The sequence below is a fragment of the Lagopus leucura genome, unplaced genomic scaffold (assembly GCF_019238085.1).
Source record: "Lagopus leucura isolate 7727_CA_CO unplaced genomic scaffold, USGS_WTPT01 Super-Scaffold_774, whole genome shotgun sequence".
Taxonomy (NCBI): Eukaryota; Metazoa; Chordata; class Aves; order Galliformes; family Phasianidae; genus Lagopus; species Lagopus leucura.
Window position 1 is genome coordinate 3,512,590 of NW_024962258.1, and position 25,715 is coordinate 3,538,304.

General features: G+C 35.1%; 1 protein-coding gene across 16 annotated transcripts in view; it reads right to left on the minus strand.

The window, feature by feature from the left end:
* PPIP5K2 (diphosphoinositol pentakisphosphate kinase 2) overlaps positions 1 to 25,715 on the minus strand; it is a 50,709-nt gene that overhangs the window by 11,191 nt on the left and 13,803 nt on the right. For 11 of the 16 annotated variants that reach the window (XR_006177745.1, XM_042864957.1, XM_042864956.1 and 8 more), the window contains exons 6-26: positions 25,526 to 25,680; positions 24,947 to 25,048; positions 22,155 to 22,316; positions 21,006 to 21,127; positions 19,417 to 19,518; positions 18,825 to 18,911; positions 17,914 to 17,989; positions 17,715 to 17,824; positions 16,636 to 16,721; positions 15,863 to 15,988; positions 15,634 to 15,755; positions 12,616 to 12,798; positions 10,867 to 11,008; positions 9,565 to 9,788; positions 7,354 to 7,481; positions 7,054 to 7,168; positions 5,644 to 5,751; positions 5,442 to 5,558; positions 4,573 to 4,746; positions 2,008 to 2,181; positions 683 to 752 (exon numbers count right to left, since the gene is read on the minus strand). Coding sequence is in view for 15 of the 16 variants with exons in the window: in XM_042864957.1 (XP_042720891.1) it covers positions 683 to 752; positions 2,008 to 2,181; positions 4,573 to 4,746; positions 5,442 to 5,558; positions 5,644 to 5,751; positions 7,054 to 7,168; positions 7,354 to 7,481; positions 9,565 to 9,788; positions 10,867 to 11,008; positions 12,616 to 12,798; positions 15,634 to 15,755; positions 15,863 to 15,988; positions 16,636 to 16,721; positions 17,715 to 17,824; positions 17,914 to 17,989; positions 18,825 to 18,911; positions 19,417 to 19,518; positions 21,006 to 21,127; positions 22,155 to 22,316; positions 24,947 to 25,048; positions 25,526 to 25,680 (2,685 nt within the window). In the remaining variant the exon portion in view is untranslated. The remainder of the gene's footprint in view (positions 1 to 682; positions 753 to 2,007; positions 2,182 to 4,572; positions 4,747 to 5,441; positions 5,559 to 5,643; positions 5,752 to 7,053; positions 7,169 to 7,353; positions 7,482 to 9,564; positions 9,789 to 10,866; positions 11,009 to 12,615; positions 12,799 to 15,633; positions 15,756 to 15,862; positions 15,989 to 16,635; positions 16,722 to 17,714; positions 17,825 to 17,913; positions 17,990 to 18,824; positions 18,912 to 19,416; positions 19,519 to 21,005; positions 21,128 to 22,154; positions 22,317 to 24,946; positions 25,049 to 25,525; positions 25,681 to 25,715) is intronic. The other 5 variants (XM_042864967.1, XM_042864966.1, XM_042864964.1 and 2 more) reach the window with 1 other exon arrangement.

The following is a 25,715-nucleotide window of genomic DNA, read 5'->3' on the forward strand; positions in this document are numbered from 1 at the left end:
TCAGTTATGTATATATAGCTTATGCACTTTGTACACTTTATTTTTTTTTTCCATGAAAGGACACACAGAAAAAAAAAAGAAAAAAAGATAAAGTATTAATTTGCATTAGTGCAAGATCTCATGGTTTTATATTTCAGCAATATGAATGCCAGTTCCCAAGAAGTAACAGAAAAATACCATGTGAATTGAAAGAATTTGATACGATTGAATTATAGCATGATTCATTCTAATGCTGAAAAGAAGAAACTGATTTTAGGAGAGGGAATGTGTGCAAAAACCCCAGTGGTTCACAATACTTGCTGTTTCTTCTTTCCTCCTCGTCTTGCTAAAGCACCCTCAAGAAATGTGTTTTAAGTTTCCACTGTAGGTCATTTCTATTCAAAAGATTCTTGCTAAAACCTCAGTGTCAAATTACATCTAAAAAATCTACTTTATCTTAAAAATAATCCTGTTACCTCTTTCAGTCAGTAGTGCCAACAATTTGCTCTTTTCAGTAGTGATTTACTTAGAGACTACTGTTGCAGTAAACTGTCCAGTTCAGTAGGCAGACACTCAACACATTATTGATAGCAAAACACTACCAGGTCCTATTACACAGAAGTTTAAGAATGTAAACTGTGCAGAACAACAGGCAGATGAAAAACTGCCAACATGAAAGAAAATTTCAATTGTATGTACATACCTAGACTGCTCTGCTTTTGTTCCAGAATAGTTCTTGGTGTTCGTAAGTTACTATTGCTTTCTGATAGGACCTGAATATAAAAAATACAAAACAACAGAAAAATAAGGGAAGGTAGAACAGCTGCATGAAATGTCCATTTAATCTTGATACAGCAGCCTGTTTCATACAGACAAGTGTTAATAAGCTGTATGATAAGTGTTAGTAAAAATATGTAAAGGAAACATGAAAGATCATGCAATATCCCCTTCTGAAGGGAGTCCATTTCACATATGAGTTCCTTGCAATGGAGTGATGCAAAGCAAGCATTCAGAATGAGAAGGGACACAGACCAAGACAGATATGAGAACAGACGTTTGAGACATTTTATTTTATTTTACCAAATTCACTCTCCTAAACTGCGCCTGTATTGAAAAAAAGGAGGGGAGGGAAGGAAAGACAGACAGGCTATTGAGGACACCATACAATCACTGATCCATGCACGGGCTCAATCAGTGTAATCTTCAGATGCTCACAGCCTTCACTGATATAAACTTTTCCTATGCACATAGTTTTATAATCTTCCACAAAAGGGAAATTACAAAAAAATTCAAAGAAAAAGTGTATGATTAACAGAACACCATCCACTGTCATATAGGTAAACAATATCTTGAAATACAAAGAATCTTGGATTTTCACCATCATTTTAAAAAATTGCCTTTTTTTTTTTTCCAGCTGCCTCCCCCACATAATTAGAAAAATCTTCAAAATATTGTACAAGACAATGGATGATGTACTGCATTGGGAGTTTTAGATACCTTCAGATACAGAACGCAAGAATTATTAGTGCTAGAGTTTGTTCCCTGCAATAGTTAATATCAGGCCACTGAGAATATGATAAATGCAAAACAAGTTTTGAACAGCAGTATGAAGTTCCAAATAAATTATTTTAAATGGTATTGGTTGCAATTATTAAAAAAAAAAAAAAAAATTAAATTTCAATTTACCTACCACCAAATTAAGCAATGCCATTTTTAAAGTCTTAAAGGACAACTAAACCAAAGCAGAAATCTGTTTTATTAGGCAGTAGACTAATGTCTAGTGTCTTTTCTACTGGGGTAACATTTGCAATTCCTAAAAAGAAACCAATTTTTCAGGAAAGTGTGTAACACATTCAGTGGAAAAACATGCACTTGCTCTTTTTCCCCCAAACATTCTCGGGAAGTAATTTTAAAAAGTGGAAGAATTTGCTTCAAATGTAATCCGTAACAAGGGATTAGATGTCCTTAAAGACAGTTGGTTGTTGCTTGGAATGCATAGTAATGTTTAATGAAGTAAAGTTTAAAAACCTGTTGCCATGAGCCAAAAATACTGGATGTGAAAGCCAATGATTTGGGGGAGACAGGGGAAGAAGTGATTTGTTCCCCTGATCTGCGTCTTCGACGCCCAGTACCCACACCACTGGTGTAATGCAGCCAGGTACCAATACACTCTGGGCTAGACACACTCAGGGGGCTCTCTTCCTGGAAGTGAGAAAGGGGGCAAAAAACAGCAAAGCATGCAAAGTTAGATTCAACAGAGCCAAATGAAAAGAAAAAAAAAAAAAAAAAAAAAAAAACAAAACCAAAAAAAAACCAGTCTGCTCGCACCTTTTTATGTAGTACTTCTAAAACTATTAAACAGAGAGTAGGGAAGAATTTTATTAAAATACTAGGAAGTTACCAGTTCCACTCAATCAACTATCTTTTAATACATCACTTTCATCATACTTCTGGTAGATTACTTATTAAATGGCATGAGAGAAAAAAGAGTGGGCACCAGTAACTGGTAACCTTGACGTACTGTTTAATAGTTTTTCTCATCTAAATACATCGAGCTTGCCTATTTAATTATGAGTTTTCATTTCTAGTTTATGTATAGTCTTATCTAATAGACTAATTTTTTTAACTGCCTTTGAGACTTTCTAGCTGGCTGGTAGGCAATACAGACTGACTTCTAGCAGATTTCCAGTCCCAAATACCATCTAAACATTATCTGAAGCTAGACAGCTGTAAGACTTAAAGAGAAGACAGCATCAGGCTGAGTCCCACAAGCCCTAAAATAACACATATCATTAGTGAACAACAATTTTGGCAATTGAGATTTTTATTTCAAACACTGATGAGCCTTACTTTCTGATTTCAACCCTAGAACTCTTTTTTCATTATTCAATCACAGTTGAAATATTCAGCCATATTCCTAAAAATATGTCCCAGATTTAAACTTCCATCTAACACCTGACAGTGTCCTTTCAAATTAACGGATATAAAGGAAAAGAGAATTGCCTTAAAGACCAAAAAAAAAAAAAAAAAAAAAAAAAAGTTCAAGGCAGTTGCAGTTTAAGGTTCAGTAAAATCACTTCTTTAAAACACTTGAAAAATACCATTTGGTATAAATATTCCAAATACTGGTTTTGCAGATTTCAGTGGGCCAGATTAAACTTTCAACTTTCCTATAAAAAAAACAAACAAAAAACCAACCCTCACAGTATACGTCTTCTTTGAATATTCCAGCTAATAGACAATCACTGAAAGCTGGAACATGTTCTATCCAGTATCCAGACATCTGTTACTCACACAGTCAAAATTTAGCAATTCATGTTATTGATATCTTTTGAAAGTAACTTCTATATGATTCACAAAAATCAAAAAGGTTAAAGGTTAATTAAATTAATTAATTTAAATAAATAAATAAAGGTTAATTAATTAATTAAAGGTTAACCTTTAATCTAAAAAATTTTGTGTATATGAACTCATAACTAGGAGGGGAGCTTGCATGATCACACTGAAAACAGCATTTAAAAATCTAAAATACTGATGTTGTGAGCATTTGTTTATGATAAAACTCGGAAATAGGAAATGTAAGACATTCACATTTATTATCTTTGTTAATTTATGAAAGTCACATGAAGTTATACAGATATCCTTACAGGAGGAAACCATGCACCTTTTTCTCTCTGCGCTACTAATAACCAACTAATAACTTGCAAATCTTACTTCTGTAATACTTGCAGCGCATACAAACAGTCCATTCCCAACACAAACATGAAAGGAAAAGGTTTTGGTGTGAATCTTAAGTTCTGATGGCTTTAAGCAACTAAAAATGAGGCAATAAGAAGCTGTTAGTCTGCTTCTAGCATTAAAGTCGCAGAAGTGCCACTATGCACCAACTGAAGCTTTGCCACTCAATCGCGCAAGTGGTGTCAGTGACAATGCTATGCATTCCCCACCTCTGTGACATTAAAGCCATATCCGTGAAGCACACCTAGATGTCATGGCCTTCAAGGCAGGAGACTACACTGTTCAAGCTGTTATCTAAAGAATTCATGAAATGCAAACCCCATCCATTAAAAACAACAACAATAACAAAAAAACCACTTACAGTTTATTCTCTTACCTTCAAATGCAAATGCTGCACAAGTGGAGTCACTTCCACTCCACGTGAAAACAAATACAGCCGAAGACATTTTCTCTCTCCTCTCCTTCCTCCCCCCCCCAACCCCCACCAATCCCTCTGTTCCCTCTCTGCAAGATCACCCTGAAGGTTTTCTCAATTCCCAGTACCAGATGTCTTGTAAGGATGAATACAAAAACAATACAAGTTAGTTTGAAGATGAAGACTTTTTCAACCAAAACACACATCTTCAAATATGGATTTTTTTCTAATATGGCTTGAAAAGAAAAAAAGGACATACGTCTTTCATGGAAAAATAATCATTCATAAAAACAAAATCCTTCAGGCAAATTACTGCTATTGAGGAACACCATATTTAACATTATGTGTAACTGAAAACAGAATTACCCTTGTTATCGTTTTGTTAAGAAAAACAGAAGTTAACTTCTGTGAAAGATATTCTCCAAAACATAAACACTTACTTCAACAGAACCAATCATCCTGGATCTCGGAAGGGGTGACTTTCTGTGTATATGAATTGGGTCTGATACCATTGGCTTGAACATCACTACTGACCGATCTGTTTCATCCCTTTTAGAAGTATGTGCCTCCTCATCACTATCATTTCTATGTGAGGTTTTCTTCGAGCCTTCATTCTATAAACAATACATAATTCTTTCCAATTTAGCTGCACACCTTGTATCATGTAGACAGAAGTGGTTACTAAATTAACCTTCTAGAAAAACACAACACAAGCTGATTTTAAAGATGCAAATAAATCACAAATTACTGCACAACTAGTTATAAAATAAATATTGTTATAGACTTTAATAACCCATGTGTATTTGCTCCTAACTAACCACTGCCTGTACAGTGGGTTTCTAATTAGTCAAACCATTCAGCCAACATATCCCACTTCAATTTTCTGTTTCCACAGTGGTAAAATTCTAGCCCTGCAAGTCAATATTTGAATTCCCGCCTTGCTTTCATTCAGTTCTCAGAAATCATGTGGTAACTCCACACACCTATACATACAACCTCGAAAATATTAAGCACTCCCCAATAATCTGTATTTATAAGCATGCTAAACTACCGTATTTTCTTGAATGTTTCTTTCAGTTGCCAGAATATCATTGATCTGACACTAGCATTGCTACCACCTTTCATATAAAGAGTACTTTGTATTCCTAGTTCAGACTGGCAAAGCCGCAGAAGGCTTAAATTATCTGTGTTCATTCAAAGTGGACCAAAAAGAAAATCACACTTGTATTTTTAACCTAAAAATTTCCACTATTGGTTTTCTGCATTCAGAAAAACTAACTTTTGCTTGAAATATAGGCCTAATTATTACCTCTCGGGAGGCAGGTCTGTATCCATATCCAGATGGCAAATTTTTATCTTCCTCACAGCCTTTGGCTCCTGGACTAAAGTGCAGCTCTACATGAAAACGTTCTTCCGAAGAAAGTTCCTGGAGAAAATGATAAATAGGTTTACACTTTAATATGTAGGCTTAGCACTACTCATTTCTGAAGGCATTCATACATTTCAAATACCTTATTTGGATCCTCATAGAGCATGATAACAATCTGTGTCATGTAATTGAGTTCATTGACAACATTTAAGTAATCCATAGCTCGTTTCCACTGTTCATCTTTTGTCTCCTTATGAACAGAAAAAAATGTTAGAATCTTGACAAATAAAAGCCAGCAATTTTCTTTAGAAAGACTGATGATTTCCATTCTCACCCCTTTAGATGGTTTTTATATTAACAGCAGAAGTATGAAGCTTTACTACAGCTAATGAAAAACTAGAGATACATCTAGAAAAAAGTGAAGTAAAAATATGCATAAAATGAATAAAAAGTAGATTTATCTCGGAGTATCTTTCTGGCTATTTTGTTAATAATGTTGAATGCTTTGTAAACAGAAGTACCATTGACATTTTTCTGGTTGGAATTTTTGATTTTGCAATAAAATCCCCTTCAAATAGTGTGGGCATATTGTAGGAAATACTTCTAGGTATATCTCTCTGGCAGTTAAGCAGATAGAGAAGGCTTCCAAAATACAAAAGAAAAATAATCATCTCATTCTGAATTATTTAATATGAATATTCACCTTTTTCATGTTCTAAAATCATGTCCATGAATAACGAAGAACTGCTACACTTAGTAATTTATTTTAAAGGAAACTAAAAAGTTTATAAGCTTAAAAGTACATGTGTATCCCCTACGGCACGCCACAGGGGTTTATGAGTTTAACCAATGAGTTTACTAATCTGTTACCAGAAGAAAGTATGCCAATACAGCCACTACAGAAAATAGATTTAAATTTACATCAAACTTAGAATCAGTTGTATAGGCCCTGTGGTGCTACATTTGTCCTCTCCATGAGCTTATCTGGGCAACTGGTGAACCTGAAAGTTGGTCTTTTTAAATTTTATTTATTTATTTATTTTAAAAGACTTTGGTTTCCAAACCAATCAGATGGAAAATAAAGCATATCCTTTAAAATACTATGCAACAGTGGCAGGCAGAAAGGTCTTGAAAATATGACAATCACAAAAACAAGCCAATCCAAAAAATGAATTCAGAGACATCTGAACTGCAATTTGAAGGAAAAAGAGTTGGAAAGGTGACAACAGAAGACAAAGAAATGAGTTATCTGTCCTCTGCAAATCCTTTTGAGACCACAGTATCAGCTGTATAACTGAATACGCCAGTGCAACCCAGCACTAATTTAAAAGAGCATGCTTTTTTCCAACAAATTATCACATTAGGAGTCAGCATATATGCAGGGCCATATTTCAAAGAAATCCAGTGTTTCAAAAAGTGTAATAATCTTCAAAGACACTTGGAAAAATTAAGCTTTCACATAATACAGTTTTAGTAAAAGTTATTTTGTTTTTTTTTCTTAAAATATCACAGAAAAATATCACAGTTTTCACAGAAAAAGTGTTCAACTTACATCACATAAGGCACCATAACGAAGGGTGGATAGCAGGGAATGAACATGACTTTCGCTGGTGAAATACAGTCGTGTACGTACATGGCGTTCAGGGGACATAACACCCCTGGAGTAACTTAAAGAAAAAAAAAAAACTTATTAGACCATAATGACATGTGGCTGTCTCAGAATTAGCCATCAACTAATTAATGAATCATATATTTTAAATTACTCTGAAGCAGTAAGATATTTCAAGTACAGAAGGTATGGAGTAAGTCTTATAAGGATTAACATAATCATATAAAATATTAGAAGACTTACAGAGGGTGAAGCTTATTTACAGTATCATCATCTTGAGTTCTCTGAAGGTCAGAACGGATTTTTCTAACTAGAGGAGTGCAATAACCTTTGGCAATCTCTAGTTTCTCAGCCTTAGAAATACCATATTCCTATATTAGGGAAAAAAAAGTCTTAAAATCCAGTTCAAGATTAACATACATTCTAAGACAAGGCTTGTAAAATAAAATCACAGAATCACTGAATTATGGGGTTGGATGGGATCTCTGGAGATCATCTAGTCTAACCTCCTGCTAAAAGCAGGTTTCCTTGCACAGTAAAGTGCCACTGAGTTTTGATTATCTCCAGAGGAAGACTCCACAACCTCTATGGGCAGCCTGTTCCAGTGCTCTGTCACACTCACAATAAAGAGGTTTTTCTTCATTTTCAGATGGAATATCAGTCTGTGTCCACATTTTGTCCATTGCACCTTGCCCTGTTGTTGGGCACCACTGAGAAGAGCCTAGCTCCATCCACTCAACATCTGCACTTTAATTATTTATAAACAGCAAAGAGATTCCTTCTCAGACTTCTCCAAGTTGAACAGCCCTCTCAGCCTCTTCTCAGAAGGGACATGCTCCAGACCCTTAATCATCTTTGTGGCCCTCCTCTGGACATTTTTATTTTTTTTTTTAAAGAAGTTCCCTTCTTTCTTGGACTGAAGAGACCAGAACTAGATGCAGTACTTCAGATATGGCTTCACTAAGGCAGATCAGAGGGTGAGGATCACCTCCCTCAAGCTGTCAGCCACACTCTTTTTTATGCACCTCAGAATGCAGTTATTCAGTTAGCTACCTACTATTGTTCTGACTGCAAACAGTTAAACAATTCTGTTTAATATCTTTATTACATCTGACCCACTTTTAAGTTAGAAGAGGTTTTCCTTTTTCCTATTTGAGATAAAACAGAGAAACACTTCTTCATCCACAAAAGTGGATTTCCTGTCTGGTATGATCAAAAAAAGATTGTTCTTTCTCCCATATAGATTTAGACAGGTATGGTGGGTTTCATTTCAATTAGCTATTTTTTTCCCAGTCAGTGAAGACAGGCACATTACTTATTTGATGTCTACTTTAGTCTGAGTTAACATACCCCACAGAGGATCTCCTATTCACCTCAAATAGCACTAAAATGGCAGTTAAACACAACTGGAACATACATTATCTGTTACAGTTTTTACAATGGTAAAAAACAACATATTTGAGAAGCTTCTCAGTCTGTGCCACAAATGGTATGAAAGTGCTTGCATCATTTTCATGGATCTTCTGGTTTCACCAGAAAGCAGTGTAAGCGCTTTTCCATACGAATTATGCATGTTTACAAGCTTTCTTTTATTTTCTTCCTTCCTTTTATTTTTAGTTACTCTTCCCTCATACTCTATTCAAAATTAAGCTTAGCAGATCCACATAATACACACAGTACACTTAGAATTATTGCTCTTTTCATCCTCCCTGCTGCCAGGCAGTTTGAGAAATGGGCATGAAAAGAAGCTCCCTCACTTGCTGCAGAAAATGAGTAATACCTCCCTGTTACAGCACTATATAATTTCAAGGACACTTCTGGACAGCTTTTGCATGTTCTGTCCTACACTACAATACAATTTCATTTCCTGTAGTCTACAGCATTTAGCACTAATCTGAATTTAACAGACTGCAGTACTGAGAAGTTTAACTAGTACATCTGTCCTTAAATTCTGTGAAATTTAAAGTGTACGTTTTTATCAGGGAGTGATAGTATTTTGAAGTAGCAGAAAGGTCTTTCTAAATGTAACATGTTTAAGTAAATTAAAATTAGATAGAATAGGATTCAATGTCAGTTGCAGAAAGCCCAGAAAATAAAAATTGTGCAGAAAATAAAGTTGTGAAAAGAGCAAGAATTAAATTAAATGTGATTTAAGAGTACGTAGTTGTCCACATGGGCTCTGCTTACATCCATGAAGAATGTTTGAGATGAACCACATCACTTTAATACACTGTAGAAGAGGAGGCAGACATGTTCACAGCTTAAGTTGCCGGAAGAAATCACTCTTACCACATTTCAGTGAATTATGAATCAAAATTTTTCTTACACAAAGTAATCTTATTGTGATCAGAAAATAAGAGGTGAAGTTATAGGGGCTTTTAATAGAAAAGTCTTACATCTTACAGTCTGTTAAAAGATGATAAAGTATTCTATTTCATAACTGAAAATGTTTACCTGAGGAATCACAATGTCAGCTAAAGCTTTTGAAAGTCTGTATAATTCCATTGTGTTTTCTAATTTTAAGGAGCCATTGTGCTGCACATCGTATTTTATACAGTCGTAAATATCAGGAATTTTGCTAATATCGTATCTTCCATTCTTTGTTTTAAAGTCTTTTTCCAGCTTGGCCCACCTGCGCAGCATCAGTTCTAGTGTTTCACTGTGGTACAGCTGAATATCTGGATAAACAGTAAGTAATCAGGAGTATCCAAATAACAGAAAAAAGGTTAATTACATGATAATAATAGTTGAAAACAATTGTATATTTAAAGGAGTAAAAGTAAATAACTATACTATTTCTGAGAGAACAGATGTGCATATGGTTAATTTTACTGTTGAAATCATCTAGTTACATCAAGACAGCAGATGGTTCCCTGTAGTACTGTACCACTTGCCCTTTAATAAAAGCTACAACACAAAGAATAAAGTGTCCTACAGAACATATGATAATTAAAATAATAATTATTAAAAAAAAAGATTAAAATAAAACCACACTATTAGAAAATTCCAAGAGAGAGGAAGAGGAAGAAGACAACATCTCTTTTTCAGAGCAGAACGCAAATCCAATTTATTGCTCTCTTCAACAATAAAAGTCTGGCAGAAAGAATGGACTATCCTCATTTGCAGGACAGAAGACTGGATCAAACAGACACAAACGAATGATACTGTCTACAGGTGATATAATTTCAGGGTTCAACCTCAGAAGAGTAGTTGTTTGTATGCAATGCGCTGCAAAGAATACCAGATAACAAATATTCAAATTTTAGCTTAAAGCAGAAAATGCAATGTGGCTGCTCCCAGCTTCAGTTTTCCTTTTTCACTGGTTCAATACCATTAAAACTGAGCATAATTCTATGCAGTAATTCTGTGCATTATCTGCAGAGAGTAACAAATCTTAAGCAAAGATATTTAAACGTAAAAGCATACCTGTAAAACTTAGCTTTCTTACCATCTGCTTTGCCTATTTCTTCTGTGGACTGCTGAGTTACAAATTTCTATGTAAAGAATTTCTGTAAAAATGTGACAACTAGCCTGAACTTCTGAATACCACAAAGAGTTCTTACCTGCAATATGACCAAGTGTTCCTCCTGCTTTTTACTGTAAAATTATGCATATTGAAGCAGATTGTAAAAATCCATATGCCATAGCTGAAAAGTTCTGCTAAAAGCCACTGTACTGCAGAAGGGTTATATTGCAGTTTTCTCTCAAATGCAAACAAGAGAAACTACATACAGCTACAAAAAACTGTTCAAATACCTGCAGACTTTGGTTCTTCCATTTTTTGCCTAATCTGAGAAGTCAAGCTCTGGATCAAGGAGTAGACTTTGTCACATGTCTTAACAGGATTTTTAATAACCTGCATTGATTTTATCAATGAGATGCTTCCAGATGGTGTAAGCTGCAATTTGAGATAAACACACACTGATTAGATTAAAAAAAAAACAAACTCTGGAAATAAGATGGAAAGTACTAAAGATTCTAAGTATCAGGTGAAAGACACTGATGCAGGTTGTTAATTTTTGAAACCATTTTTCAATCACCTACTCCCTTAGAGAAACTAAGAATCAAAAATATATTGAAAAGTTCTAAGTTCTACTAGAGATTCAAAGATGTCAAGAAATTATGAGTACTCTCATACAGTAAACAAGAGCAGCTTCAAGAGTTCCTAAAACTCCACTTTGTTCTAAGATGTACAAAATTATAAGAAAATTCTAAGGATTCTTCTGATTCTGTATATACTTATCAACTTTCTGTAAATTTGTTCAACTAATAAGATTTATAAGAAAGTACAGTTAACCTATGTATCTCAATAAAAGCCACATTGTTCTATGCAGTACCTTTATTAGCCTGAGTAGAAGGAAGAATAAAACACCTGGAAAAAAAGCTGATTCCTCCTGGCTTAGTTTTCTGTTTGGATAGGACATACCCCCACAAACAGAAAAAAATAAACCCTTTTAAGCACAAAGGTATCTCAAAATCTTCTTCACAGCAGTTCCTACATCCCTATTATATCCATAGGAATAATACCCCGGCATGGAGAGAGCAAAATATAACAAAATAGCAAAAGCAAATTGTTAACTTACCTGATTGCAGGTAAGTTAAAAAGAAAGAAAATAAGAAAAATACAGAAAAGATATTATCGCTTTATAATCTCAAGCATTAGTCACTATCTTAAAGGAGAACACACTATAGTTTCAGTCTTCTTTTACATCCCACTATATCTATACAGAGCAAAAAATGGGAAAATAAAACAAATATTTGAAACCCTGTACCCTCTCACTTTTTCCATGTACTGCAAAATCCACTGCTGGCAATGATTTGACTGATTCTTTTAATCTACACACTTAAATAAGTCCACGAAGAGCATACATACAGCTAGTACAATTATTTTTCAATAATTTGCTCTCAACACATTTTAGAAAATATCAGCTAAAACTCACAGAGACCACATTTGAGGGACCTTCATTTAAACCAGAAATAATCATGCAGATCATACCATGTCAACATTAACTACTTCATTATGCATTAGGTTATTATGATAATGAGACATTTCCTTTCACTGGTAAGGAATTATTCTATTGATTTTCTACCTTTTTTTTGCTTTTATAGTCAGAAAAAAAGCCTTGTAGGATAGCAGCACCTTGTAGGATACAGTATCACAAACTTATTAAAAAGGTCAAAGTGAAGACTAAAAAAAAAGTCTAAAAACACAGTTTTGTATCTTGAATAATTCAAAAAAAGCCAGTGAAAAAGATTTACTAATATGGTCCCTACCACCGATTATATTCCTACTTTGAAGTTTGTAACCATAACCATTCTGATTAGTCAAACTTCAATAGCTCAGAATACCTAATACCACAATAGCTACAGCTTCCTTCTTAGACCAAACTATTTGCAAACACATACATGGTTTTTCAAAGGACATACATAAAACAACTGCTCATTATTTTAATGTATTTACTTCTTTATTTATTTCATTTAACTGAAAACTACTTATGTTCTAACCTTATCGTAGTCATCAGCAGTAAATTCTCTGTCTCTCTGGAGAATTTCATGGAGCCTTGCTTTAACACGATGCTGACAGCTGCTTAAAGAATCACTGTCACTGTCCAATAGACCATTCATATTAGCACTTTTTACCATCTGGACAAGAATAGGAGTCAGCTCGCCCTCTAAGGCCAGTAGTCCCTGAAGCAGATAATGTAATTAATCAAACAAACATGCGATAATAACAGTACCTTAAAAATAAAAAACACTCAAAATACTAATTTAAACTCAAAATTGTATTAGTTGTCTATAGCTTAGATATACAGGGACTTAGCCATTAGGACAAGGGCGAATGGTTTGTTAGGACAAGGGGGAATGGTTTTAAACTAAAGAAGGGAGATTTAGATTAGATGTCAGGGGAAGTTCTTTATTGAGAGTGTGGTGAAATGCTGGAACAGGTTGCCCAGAGAAGCTGTGGATGCCTTGTCCCTGAAGGTGTTTAAGCCCAGGTTGGATGGGGCCCTGGGCAATCTGATCTACTGCTTGATCTAGCAGTTGGCAACCCTGCTTTGGCAGAAAGGTTGGAGCCTGATGAGCTTTAAGATCCCTTTCAACTCAAGACGTTCTGTGATTCCGTTCAAGATTCTATGAAAGCACTGCCTTGGTGTGTAGGATTGCTTCAGTTGGTGCAACAGTGATGGTGATGTGCCCTTAGAGTGTGATCCCCAGTGTGAGCTCCAGTGTGAGATCCAAGAGTGCTTCTGGGAGGCCATGGCTGTCCAGGTCTCAGTTAAAAGGGAGTGCACGGTGCAACAGCAACCCAACTTGTGGGCAACATGCCCTGGTCCAAAGAACCAGATGAAGGAGCTATAGAAAGAGACTGAGTATGATCTGGGAAGACAGAGAGGACACACACAAAGCCTTTGCAGAGATTCTGCAGAGCCCAAACCCTGTGTGGCATAGAAGGACAATGAAATTCTATAGTTGAACAAAAGGTGGATGGAGACTTCCAAAATAAAGAAATTTTCGTGACTCTTCTGGCAACAGAAGAGTACTGAGGTAAGTACAGAAATGGACTGGTGTTCCCCTCAAGTCCGCTGATTGAGGAGAAAGCAGGACAGATAGCTGTCCACATGAAATACCTGTGCACTAGCACATACAGCATGGAAACAAAAAGGGGAACAGAAATTCTGAACACTGCAAAGGTTTAATTTTACAAAGATCACAGAGACAGGCGGAATAGTTCACATGAGGGGAGCTTTGCTACAATTACAGGAAGGCATGGAGGAAAGCTGGATTCTGTATAAAGAAGTGACTTGACCACCGAGAATTTTGCTTTCAAACCAGTTACAAGTCAGTTCAGAAAGAACAGATAAACGGTAACATCAAGGCAGGCCTCTGCTACAGACCACCCAACTAAAGCTAAGAATTGTCTCCTGATTTCATACCATTTTTAATACTTAATTCTGGATACCTAATGCATGAGCAATATTGCATGTGACAAGAATCCCAGATTTCTGAAGAACATCCAGGACAATTCCATGGCAAAGGATACTGATTATCTATCTAGCTGAGACATTTTCCTGGAGCTGTTTCTCAGAAAGTCAGGAAAGTGAAGGACAGTGGCAGCCTTGGCAATAGAAACCATGATATTGTGACAAATTCTTAGAGAAGACGACAAATAATTGTATCAGAGCCTCTGCAAATGATGATATTTAAGCTTTTCATGCAAATCCTGGGGAAGAGTGTCCCAGAGGGCAAAGGTGCACAGAAAAGCTGTCCCTTAAAATCCTCAAAATACAAAAGCAGTCCAACCTGAGATATGGAAAGTCATGTAGAAAGTCAGCATGGATTAAAAAGGAATACAGGCAGGGACGGGCTACCTAGAAGAAATAGAGAAACTACCTGAGAATGAAGGATGGAATTAAAAACTTGAGAGGCTGTGGAATCTTCATTCCTGTAGATGCTCAGAACTTGACTGGATACAGTTGAAGGCTACCTCATTCAGGCTAGCCTTGTGCTGTCTGAAGCTGAACTACATGACCTACAGAGGCTCCCTCTCACCTAACTCACTCTTATCACTCTGTATTTATGAAAATCATTCACAGTAGCACTTTCTCTGAGTTCTCTCGAATGATTCAAGATTTGTATCACTGCAAGAAGGAAGCAAAATTATTAATAATGGAAGTATTATACATGAAAAAGGCTACTTGGGAAGAGGAGCAAAAGAGGAATTTGCCTAGTATGAAGAGGGGTAAAAGAACACTTTTACAAACTCTGGAGAGGTAGGAAATTCTGAGCTTAAAAATTAAAAAGTATCCTTTTACATAAATTATTTCAACTGGTAGAAACAAACACACACATACAAAAACAACAATAACAAAACCCAAATCAAATTAATCTTTAGTTTCTACAATTTCTCATTTAAATATTTTCAAAGTAGTTTATTAATTCCATATTTCTGATAGCTTCAAAAGCTTTCTCTGTAGGGTTATTAGTCAATAAGAGAAAGATGGTTTCTATGAAAAAACTGTTTTCAGGACCCCAGATCTTCTGGTTCAGTGCACTGAATCAACTGAAAATTTTTTGCTCAGGGAAAATTAATGTATTAACTCAGTTATAATGTCTTAGTTCTTACCCATCACACATACAATTTGTCATAGAAATCTGACAACATTTCCTGAACATTTCAGAAAGTAAGCCCTAAAGAAATAAGAAAGATGCAAACAAAAAATGTTTCTCTGTTTTGTGTTTTGTTTACTGCAAAAGAACTATGGCATACTACTATGACTGTGCAATGAAAACCCGACTGCAATGGCTCAAAGAACTTCAAAGCATGGCACATTAACTGGAAACTTTCCTGCATATTACTAAATAATCTTTCAGAATACTTTTTTAAAAAAACAAAAAAAAACCAAACACACAGCCTCTGTGTTTATAATAAACAATAAATCTCCATACATTTTTAGAAGTAATAAGCTAGAAAATTTCAGAATTTTATAATTGACACAGTACCTTTTATGATTGACACAGTACCTTTGCAAAAGCTGCTGCAGTCATCTGAACTCTTCCCTCATCAGAAGCATAGATTTTGAGATCGTGTCGGTAAGTGCTATGTAATCTAAGTAAACCACAGCCAGGAAATCCAGCATAATCTCCTAACAAACAGACATTTTGCTCAGATTCTCATTTTGCACTTTATTATCTTCAAAAGGGATTTATGCCATTCAGCACATTTTTTATTTTTTTGTTTTTATTTTTTTACCTTGTCCACCTGGATACATACACCTGAATGCCCTTCCAAGCTCCTCTGCTTGAACCCTGCCTGCAGGGGTCAGTTCTCCTCCCCATTTTAGAACCAGTAGGAGGGATGGTTCATTTCTTCTGTTATCTAATTAAACACAGAGAGAGGAGTTTAGTAGAGAAGTATATTGTAAATTTTTTTTTGCACATAAACAAAAATACTGGAACTATGAAGGCTAGTAAAGAGCCTCTTTAACAATAGGAATCCTTACTAGCTTTCTAACACTAAGAAGATACTCAACCACAGAACTAAAATGGCACTTAACAGAGAAACCTGAAATAATTGCATTACATAGAAAAAATAAGTGAAAAATACTGAGTAAGAAACCTAAAACAAATACTGAGTCAAAAAATTAGAAAAGATTTTAAATACCCCAGCTTGCTTATTTCAGTTAATGACTGTGGAACAACGATCAGAAAGAGCTCAAAAAATTTTAAAGACAGCAGTAAATAATAAGTAGGATTTTCTCATCTTTCTCCCAGTACACCATCTGTGGTGAATAACTGAAGCTCCTTCCCCGTTTTCCGTTACAAAAAAACAGTGTTGTAATGTAAATTTACTACATAATTTTAGGTGTATGATTCAGTAGGGTTAGAGACTGCTGAGTATTTGCCATCAGCACAAGCATTCATTCAAATCAACATACTGCTTCTTCTTAATATCAAGACATTATACCACTAGTATATGTAAATGCATATGCTCTTAAGTGAATATACACTAAAGTAATACTACACCTTCCTCTTCACTGGAAGTCTTTGGGCAGCCATGAGGAAGATACGTTAATTGAACTTTGCGGTTTATGCCTGAAAAATGCCCATACCTGAAGAAGAAACAGGGTGAAATGAGAAAGGAAAAGAGAAAAAAAAAATATTCTCCTGTACAAACTCAAAGCTGCTGTGCTCTTGAAACAGTAATAAAACTACATTGGCCATTCATTTGAGCATTTGACCACCATTTCGCAGTGCAATCTTAAATTAAGCCTTATTCATGAAGCATATGAAACTACATACCTAATAAACCTTACATGATGAAACATTTCCAAATGTTATCATAAACTACTTATTTTCAGCATACCAAGCATAGAAGTGAAAATAAAACTGCCTATGCATTTGCAGACTGCATGAGCAATTTACAACTGTGTTAGCCATCAGTACACAGAATCTGATCTGGCAGTGTGTATGGCCACTCACCAGCCAGAAAAGTTCTCAAGTAAAACTCAGTATTTTAAGTAATCTTCATAAATTACAAGAATAATTAATTCTATTTGTCCCAATTTCTAAAAATTAAAGTTATCTTCCACCGTGTCTTGAGACCCCAGAATATTAACAAAACTTGAAGCCTTTATTTCCTTCTATTAAATACTTCAGGCTTCATATGCAAAGCTTTATTTTTTGGAATCCTCAGTTTGTACACTTTGTTGAAGACAATGAAAGTCTTAGAGCCTACAGGCTCCAAGAAACTTCATTACGCCACACACAGCTAAGAGGCAAACCCTACACTCAAGTACTCAAGCATGCAAAAAAACAAACCAAAACAAAAAACATAACCTCTTTCAAGTAGAAAGCACACTGAGATGTGTGATGGATTAAACAGTAAGTTCCATTAAAAAGATAATGAGAAAACACAGAGAGGGCTCAGCCTCCTTCAAAAAGTCAAACAGGACATCCTTTCTTGTTCTTTGAAGACCCATCTGTTTCAATTACTAATGAACATTACATAGTTGATAATCATTGCCGCTGAGTTGTAACTGGTCAAACAGGTCAAAATAACAGATATGTCTTTGTTGCTATGAAGACTGCAAATAGACACTTACATTTCTAACACAGTCTTTAACTGTTCAAGTTTTGCTTTACTTTCCTCAATTTCAGAATCATTGTTCTGCCCAAGTTCCACAAGGAGTTGCCTTGCTATATCAAGCACTTCCTAAAGAAAGCAAACAAAGGACTAATTTAAGACAGATTATTTTCTATTTGTCATAAAACACTAGAGCAAGAAAATAGAGACAAACTTGCCTGCAGCTGTTTTGGTTTTTTCAGTTTTAGTTTTCCAGATTTATATCCATCACATTTTTCAAAGAGATCAAAAAATCTTTAGGAGAAAGAATATACATAAGCATTTAGTAACCTAAAATATTTGTCAAACACATAGCTTTTAAAACCTTAAATGGCCTGAGATTAGTAGCTTTGCATTATTTGAAAAGCATATTCAAATTTGAACAGCTCAAGTGATCTTTTATTCAAACCTCATTTCTCAAGAAAGTCCTCAATACTTCAGAGAAATTTGAGAAAGAGAAATTTTTGTTGTACAAAAAAAACATTCTCTTACTGAGTTGCTAAGTGTTAAATACAAAAAGGAAAGAATATACAGCAGTGATTCACCTTAACATTCAAGAACAATCCTCAACAGAATTAAGATAAACACACACACACACTCATAGGTATATTTAAAGCAGATGTATGTGAATATACGAGATAAAGACATTGCAACTAATTCCAGACACTTTGTATCTGGTATCTACCAGAAATACACAGTAATCAAACTGACAAAATTAAGAGACAAAAAAGCACTGCAGTAAGAAAGCAAGTCACACAAAAAACAAACAATAAAAACAAAGTCAGAAGTCAAAGTCAAACGGTGAACCAGAAATATTCTCTATTGATTACTCACAAATAAATGTATGGAAACAAATATATTTTCATTAACATTAAATTCAAACAAGACTGTTTACAAAGCAATGCAATGAAGGAAGTCTGAAAACCTAATCTGACAGTCCTCTTAGAAAGAGGTTCATGCTTGTTTATTAGGTGGAAAGACAACAGCTACAGAAAAAATAGAACAAAGAGTATCTTATACGATGGACTTTCTGCTTAATTCATTGCTTGCATATCCCCAAGAAACGCGCTTTTATCGAAGTTCAACTTACTTTTGATGTTTTACTTCCATTTTCATTTTTTGTTTTGGTGTTCGGTCTCCATGACGTATTACAGCTATAACACATCTAAGCTCCATCCTGAAATGTTTCACAATTTTATAAATGAAATTTTATTTATTATTAAAACCACTAAGAATCAGAACTATTGACAAAGTTGTCACTATCTGACATAACTACAAAAGTGAAAGAAGGATATGCAAGAAAATAAGGTTAACTGAAAGTGATGTGAAGTATAAAATACACATATTGATTTTAAGACTTGAGTAACTACTTGTGTAATATTTTAAAATGATTTTGAAGTTCATTAAATGAGAGAGCATGTTTATTAGAAGTGCATATTAAGCTGGTGCTGGAAAAATGATTAGCAGTGAAGGAAGCTATGCACAGAAGGATGCTACACTTGAAAATCTGCTGTTCTATACTCAGCTTGACTAAGGATCAGAAATTCTGATTGCTGGCATAGCAATTGTGATTCCTTCCTTGTTTTCATCAAAATGGGTACACCTTGTGAAGAGAAAAAACAATGCACACAAGAGTTATGTTAGGATTTTCCACAATTCAGGTGTTGCTACTATTCTCTTACATTGTCCCAGAGGTGGTTGGCACGATAGGGATGTCTTCAGCTTCCAATGGAATTGACCATGGTATCTGAAACTGGGGAGCAAGTTCTCTCATTATGATATTTCTACAGAAAAATTAAAAAGAAAAAAAAAAAAAAGTTTAGAGAAGATCTTACAAAACACACATGCACTCCATAACAAACATATTTATACATTTGCATTTTTATCTATGTAGTTTTAGAGTACTTATCACAGTATGTCTCTCCTAAAAGGAAAAATAAGTGCTTTTTTTCTAACTGTACACACAAAAATGTAATTACAGAATAATGTAAAGCTACTGAAATTGCAACAGAGCTAATACTAGCCTAACAGCACAGGATATTTAAGAAACTTCAGTCTCTGAATTTCAGTTCCTAAAATTGTTCCATGGAAACAGGTTGGTCTAGTTTATTTAAATATTCAGATATCTGACTCCATTATCAAACTGAAAATCCCTGAAAATCAGCAAGCCGTGCTAATCAAAGAGTAACTGGTAGCCTTAGTGATAATATCAATTCTCAAAAAGTTTGTTGGTAAAACTGGAAAAAATGTGAATAACCTAACTAAATAATGATAACTCTGCTTTCGCATACAGGAGTTTATTATATATTGCTAATGTTCTATTTCCGAGTATTTTATCAAAATATATTGAATTCAAATTCATATCTACATTAAAAAGCAGTAGCATCAAGAAAAAATGTACATCTTGAATTAGAACTACTCAAGATTTCCTTTATAAAAAGGTAGAAAAATAAAATCTACTTTTTTGTATTACATGTACTGTACTATACTATATGTAAACATGAGGAAAAAATGGTAGGAAAACTTTTTTTTTTAAGAGAATTCAACATCTACAGCAGCTTAAATAATTGAGAACTCACAATTCTAACTCTTAACTCAAAAAATGGCCTAAAACAAGAGGACTACAATCATTAACTGTGATTTTACCTTATCTCTTCCTCAATTTAGGTATGATGTCAGACCATTTGATAACGAGAAAGGTCATTCTCTATCTTATCAGTGCAATCTCCCTGTGATAGCAATTTAGCTGGCCAAAGTAGGATCAGTCCTATTTGAGGATTGCATTTCATTGTTATAAAGTTCAGTACAATTCTGCTTGATCTACTGTTCTGCCTCCTCCTGCTTTCAGTACAACAAAGGAAACATAGTATGATAAATACTACATCCACTTGGATATAAGGGTATGAAATACATACATACACACCAGCTTCAGATCAAGGACAAAACAAATCAATTTGGGCACGTACTAAATAGCAGCATGCACAATTATGCAGTGGTACTTCTCTACTTGAAAAAAATCTCAACTACCTTTAAAAAACTAATCCTGTCATGGTACTTAGTTAGCTTTCAGCACCCGCAGAACACTCAGATGTTTTAGATGATTTATGATTTATTTACAGTTCTTAGTTCTTCAGTACTTATCCGAAATCTTACTTATTTTATTAAATAATTAATTTTAAATAATTACTTAGGAATAAGGAGTAACTAGTAAATAATCTATAGTTACACACTGAAGAGTCAAAACTCCTGAAGTAAATCAATAAACTCTTACCCCAGTATCTTAGCACAATCATCATAGTATTTCATGGAGTTTTTCACAAAACTGAAGCCGTTCACATCACAGACATATGACTGTCCATTAGCACGCAGCAAATCAAAGCCACAAACTGTTTGCTGTTTTTAAGAATAAAAGTTCAAGTCATTGATCACTTCCCTTAAATTTTCTTACTTTACACTTAAAACTTCTTTTCAATTCCATGTCAGGCTCGCTCAACATGTAAACATCTTCTTACCTATTAACTTTGTACCCCCAACTTGAATTAAACCTTCCTACATGACCCCAGCAGAATCAGTATTTTGCATCAAATTCACACACACACAAGCTCAGCCTTCAAAATATATAGCTTAGGCAATTATAAACTTACAAGTTCCCATTTGGACAGTAGAGTTTCCCCTTACACATTGTCTTTAAGAGCGGTAGGCAAGAAATGATAGAACATTAATAAAGACATTTTTGCCCAAATTTAAATTTGATAGGATAGTCTTGCTAAAGACTTAGCATTGATACTGTTAGTAAAAGATATTAAATGCAATTTCAAAGTCCCTTTTGCTAGGTAACAGTTGTCCACAATCTCTAGTGTACTATCATGGTTGCAACCCTTTATGAAATGGACTAAAAGACAGCTTTTCAATAAGAAGTCTGAAAAGGACAGAAAAGACCAAATGAAGTTTTAATACAAGAAACATAGAACTATACAAAAATGGACTCTACCAAACACTTTGAATAAAGAAAAGCTAGTCCAACGCAGACACCAGGTAACAAGAGCAGCAAAAACTTGACTACTGAAGATGCATTTCCCTAATTAGAAACCACTAATATGGTTATGCATAGAACAGACACACTGTGGACTAGCAAAGCACAAGAGTAACATGTAAGGAAACATACAGGAAACTCATGCAACTAAGCAACACATCCAGAACTTCTCGCTGCATTTAAAGATTTTTTTTTTGCATTAAAAGAACATCAGTGTGGAAGTTCAACTTTTCATCTTCTGCTCAAAGTCTAAAATATGCCCTATCAGGGGCACGGAGCATACAATATCACTGCTAGCTTTGGACATTTAAACACTACAGAAGTTTCAGGTAGTAAACAATTAATTAGCATTAAACGTTTGATCAGATAGGAAAGTAATCAGCTTACCTTAAAGGCAAGGCATACTTTCCAAGCAATTAACTTCTCTCTTGCATTCAGGATGACTGGATACCTCACTTCTTTTCCTTCGCTATCCCGCTCTACCTTACCATCAAGAGCTGGGGACTTCCGGGCTTCAGCATGAGCATAGTCAGGACCTACTGTGTACACCTTTATTGAAAAAGAACAACTCCTGATTCAGTGTAATTAAGTTACATCATACTTATCCATACATCCTTCTGAATTTATCTCAGGTGTGATAATCACTGCAATCGCACAGCACAGTCTCTTCTAGATGTCCCTTTTTACACATGGGGTTTGGACCAGATGACCTTCAGAGGCCCTATGCAACCTTACATTCTATGATCCTGTGAAGATACTAGCAGTTGTTATCATCGATAATTGTGCTCTGAAGTACCCTTCTCAAGGGTATGGCATTCAGAGAGCACCCATTATTTAGAGGCCATTGAGGATGAAGCTGAAGCACATGTAAAGAAAATAAAACATAAAACTTAATGAACAAAAATCAATTCCTTAATTATGGCAACATAAAGGTAAAGAATGTTTTTTTTCTTCCAATCATCTGCAGTACTTGGAAAGCAGATTAACTCAAGAGTAATTTGAGCTCCACTGATTATAGAATCAGCAGTCCTGGTGGCAGGACTAAATGATTAATTAAAAAAATACTTTCATATTTTAAGTAAGACTGAACGAAGCGACAATCTGCCCAGTTTTGGCATTACAAGACAGCAGCCTGAGAGAATGATTGTACTACCTCCTGTGCTACAATTTTAATACTCACTTCAATCAAGTAACTGGGCCTGTGCATTAAGACACTCAACAGCCCTCGGTAAATAGGATACTGTTACTGTACTTGAAAATAAGACTGTTAATCTTTGACCAAAAAAAAGTACTCAGGTAAAACAGATGACTGCTATCAAACATTATAACCACTTTCAAACAAAACTGAAGAGTGCTGTCATGAGAACTGCCACACTCTTGATAACTTCTTAGTTCTTATAAAGTAGAATAATGGCCTGGTTTAGATGAAGAAACTGCACTAGCTGTGACTATATCTTTCTGCGTGATGTTTGGAATTCTAAGCTGATAACATTCCTTCTATCCATATAATGCCTTCAACGATGTGAGATTATAAAGTGATACTGAGAGTATGTATATTAAATATGGCTAGTCTCTAGCGGGTTTTCCTTTTGTGTTCAATTTAAGGGAGCAGTAGTAGGCAGCTACGCTTCCTTAGACAAATCCTAGATGCAAAGTCCTGCAGGACATCATTTGAAAAAGAGATCGTAACAAATGTGTACTTGACAATGACTTTAAGGCATGGAATATTATCAATATCCTTGAAGACCTCAATGAGAATCTCCTGTTTGAATGACAATTGCAATACTTAGGCTGCTAGCAAGCTGAGATTAGAAGACAGAAAACAGATGCCGAAAATGAGCTGGATAAAACTGCAGCATAAAGCTGACAGTCTCGTTACTAAAAAAAATAAATCCACTATTTACACACGGTGTTCAAGTCTGCAGATGCTGTTTGATGTCTACCATTTAACAGCTGTCAAAACAGGCTGCACCCTCAAGTCATATGCATCTCTTCAAGTTCCTATACACTTTTCTCCTTGGAAACATATTGTAAAGCTCTTACATAGACTCAGATTAAAGTGTTCCACACTAAAATCATATGAAGACTAAGCAGAACATCTTTAGCAAGGGGGGGATTTGCCTGCGAACAAAAAATTAGCATCACCCTCATGTATCTCCAGGTGGAAGAAGTTGACTGCAGTTTCTCAAGGGCTTATTTGGCATAAGACTGGATTAGATCATACACTCTAACTTCTACTTTTTGCCTAAATATGGTGATCTCTCATGTACATGGTAAAACACTCATTATACTAGTTCTGGCTGTTTTAAGCCCAGCACTGAACAAACACAAAGCAGGCAATCCCAATAGATGGAACCTGTGCTGTTACTGCTTTTCACTCTTTTATGATGCTTAATCTTTATATCTATTTAGAAAACAAACAAAAGAGTAAAAATAATTACAAATAAGCACAACTCGCTACTTTTCCAACTTCATATCATTTTATTTAATAACTTTTGATTATTAATTAGAAGAATACCTTATTTGGTAAAATGTATCTCAGCTACAGATTTTTTTTTTTTTAACATTTAAACAAAACATCTGGACAGTATCTGTCTGTTCACACAGAAAAGTGTATACGATACTAATACTATAAAAAAAAAGTGTCAGGTTATAAGCTGTATGGAAAAATAGAGATCATGGCCTGAATAGGAGACCAACTCACAAGAAAGGAATTGTGTTAGCCTGGGAAACTGCCTGCAGTTAATAAGCCATGGTGCTAAGAGGTAGTGTGGGCATTCTGCAGGTCCGTCGCCATCAGTATCTGCTGGGGAAACCCCAGGGCAGACACTGTACCTGAGAGCCACTTCCACTAACGTGAGTACCTCTCTATTAAACTGATGAATGTTAATTTGTCTCCGAATGCTGTCTTTGTGGGATGAGTAATCCTTTTGCAGAAGTGCTGGTGCTTCTACATTACATAAGCCTCCTGCACCAGATTCCAGTGACGTAACCCAACTTCTGTATATTATAAGTACTATGTTTAGCTAGATAAAACTGTCATTCTTCTCTTATGAACTCTATCAAAACTTAACTAAAATTAATCCTCAACACAATGATTTACTTTTATCTTTAAAACTGAGAAATTCATGGAGTACTTGAGTGCTTTAAATATAAGTCAGAATATGCAGTTATCATACCTTCACATCTGTGCCATCCGTAGGCATAAATTCCTCATAAATATAGGAGCCTGTTTTTCTCACGCTGCTTTCAGGGGAATAAACACTGCTTCTGCTGCCAATCTGAAACAAATATTTTTCTATTAATAAACTTGAAAGCTACTGAGAAATTGAAAAACTCCTTAAAATAACATATCTATACTGGGAAAACATTTCCTGTACGAAACATAGCAAGTAGGTTTTGATCAAACTCAAATGCAATGATAACGTATTCTTCTTCTATTGTAAGTATTAGCAGCTGCTGAACGTCTACTGAACAGAACAGGGGTCTTCAGTCATTCTATAGGTTTCCTTGAAGAACGTTTATCTGATCTGCTGCTACCCCTACAATGGCAGGTCATACTCAGCAATTCTGCTGGTCATCTACAACCCTAAAAAAAAAAAAAAAAAAAAAAAAAGGAGGGGCAGGGGAGGGAAGCTAGACTAGCTTTCAAATTCAACATCAATTAATTTCACCTTTTTTATAGTCATTAAAACATATCCAAGAATATAGTCACTTAACATGATGGAATCTCCATAGTCTTAGCGTGCTATCCTCACCTTTCGAAAAAGTCTCTGGCTTCCACCCCCAGCAGATGCTGGGTAATAAATGTAAACATTGTGGTCCTCAGCACTAACTGGCTTTTCTACAAAAGGCTTTTGGAAAATTTCCCCATTCACTTCCACATGATCTTCTCCTTCAATCAAGTTGCATTCTGAAGAAACAATGCAAACAACAGATGTAATAATA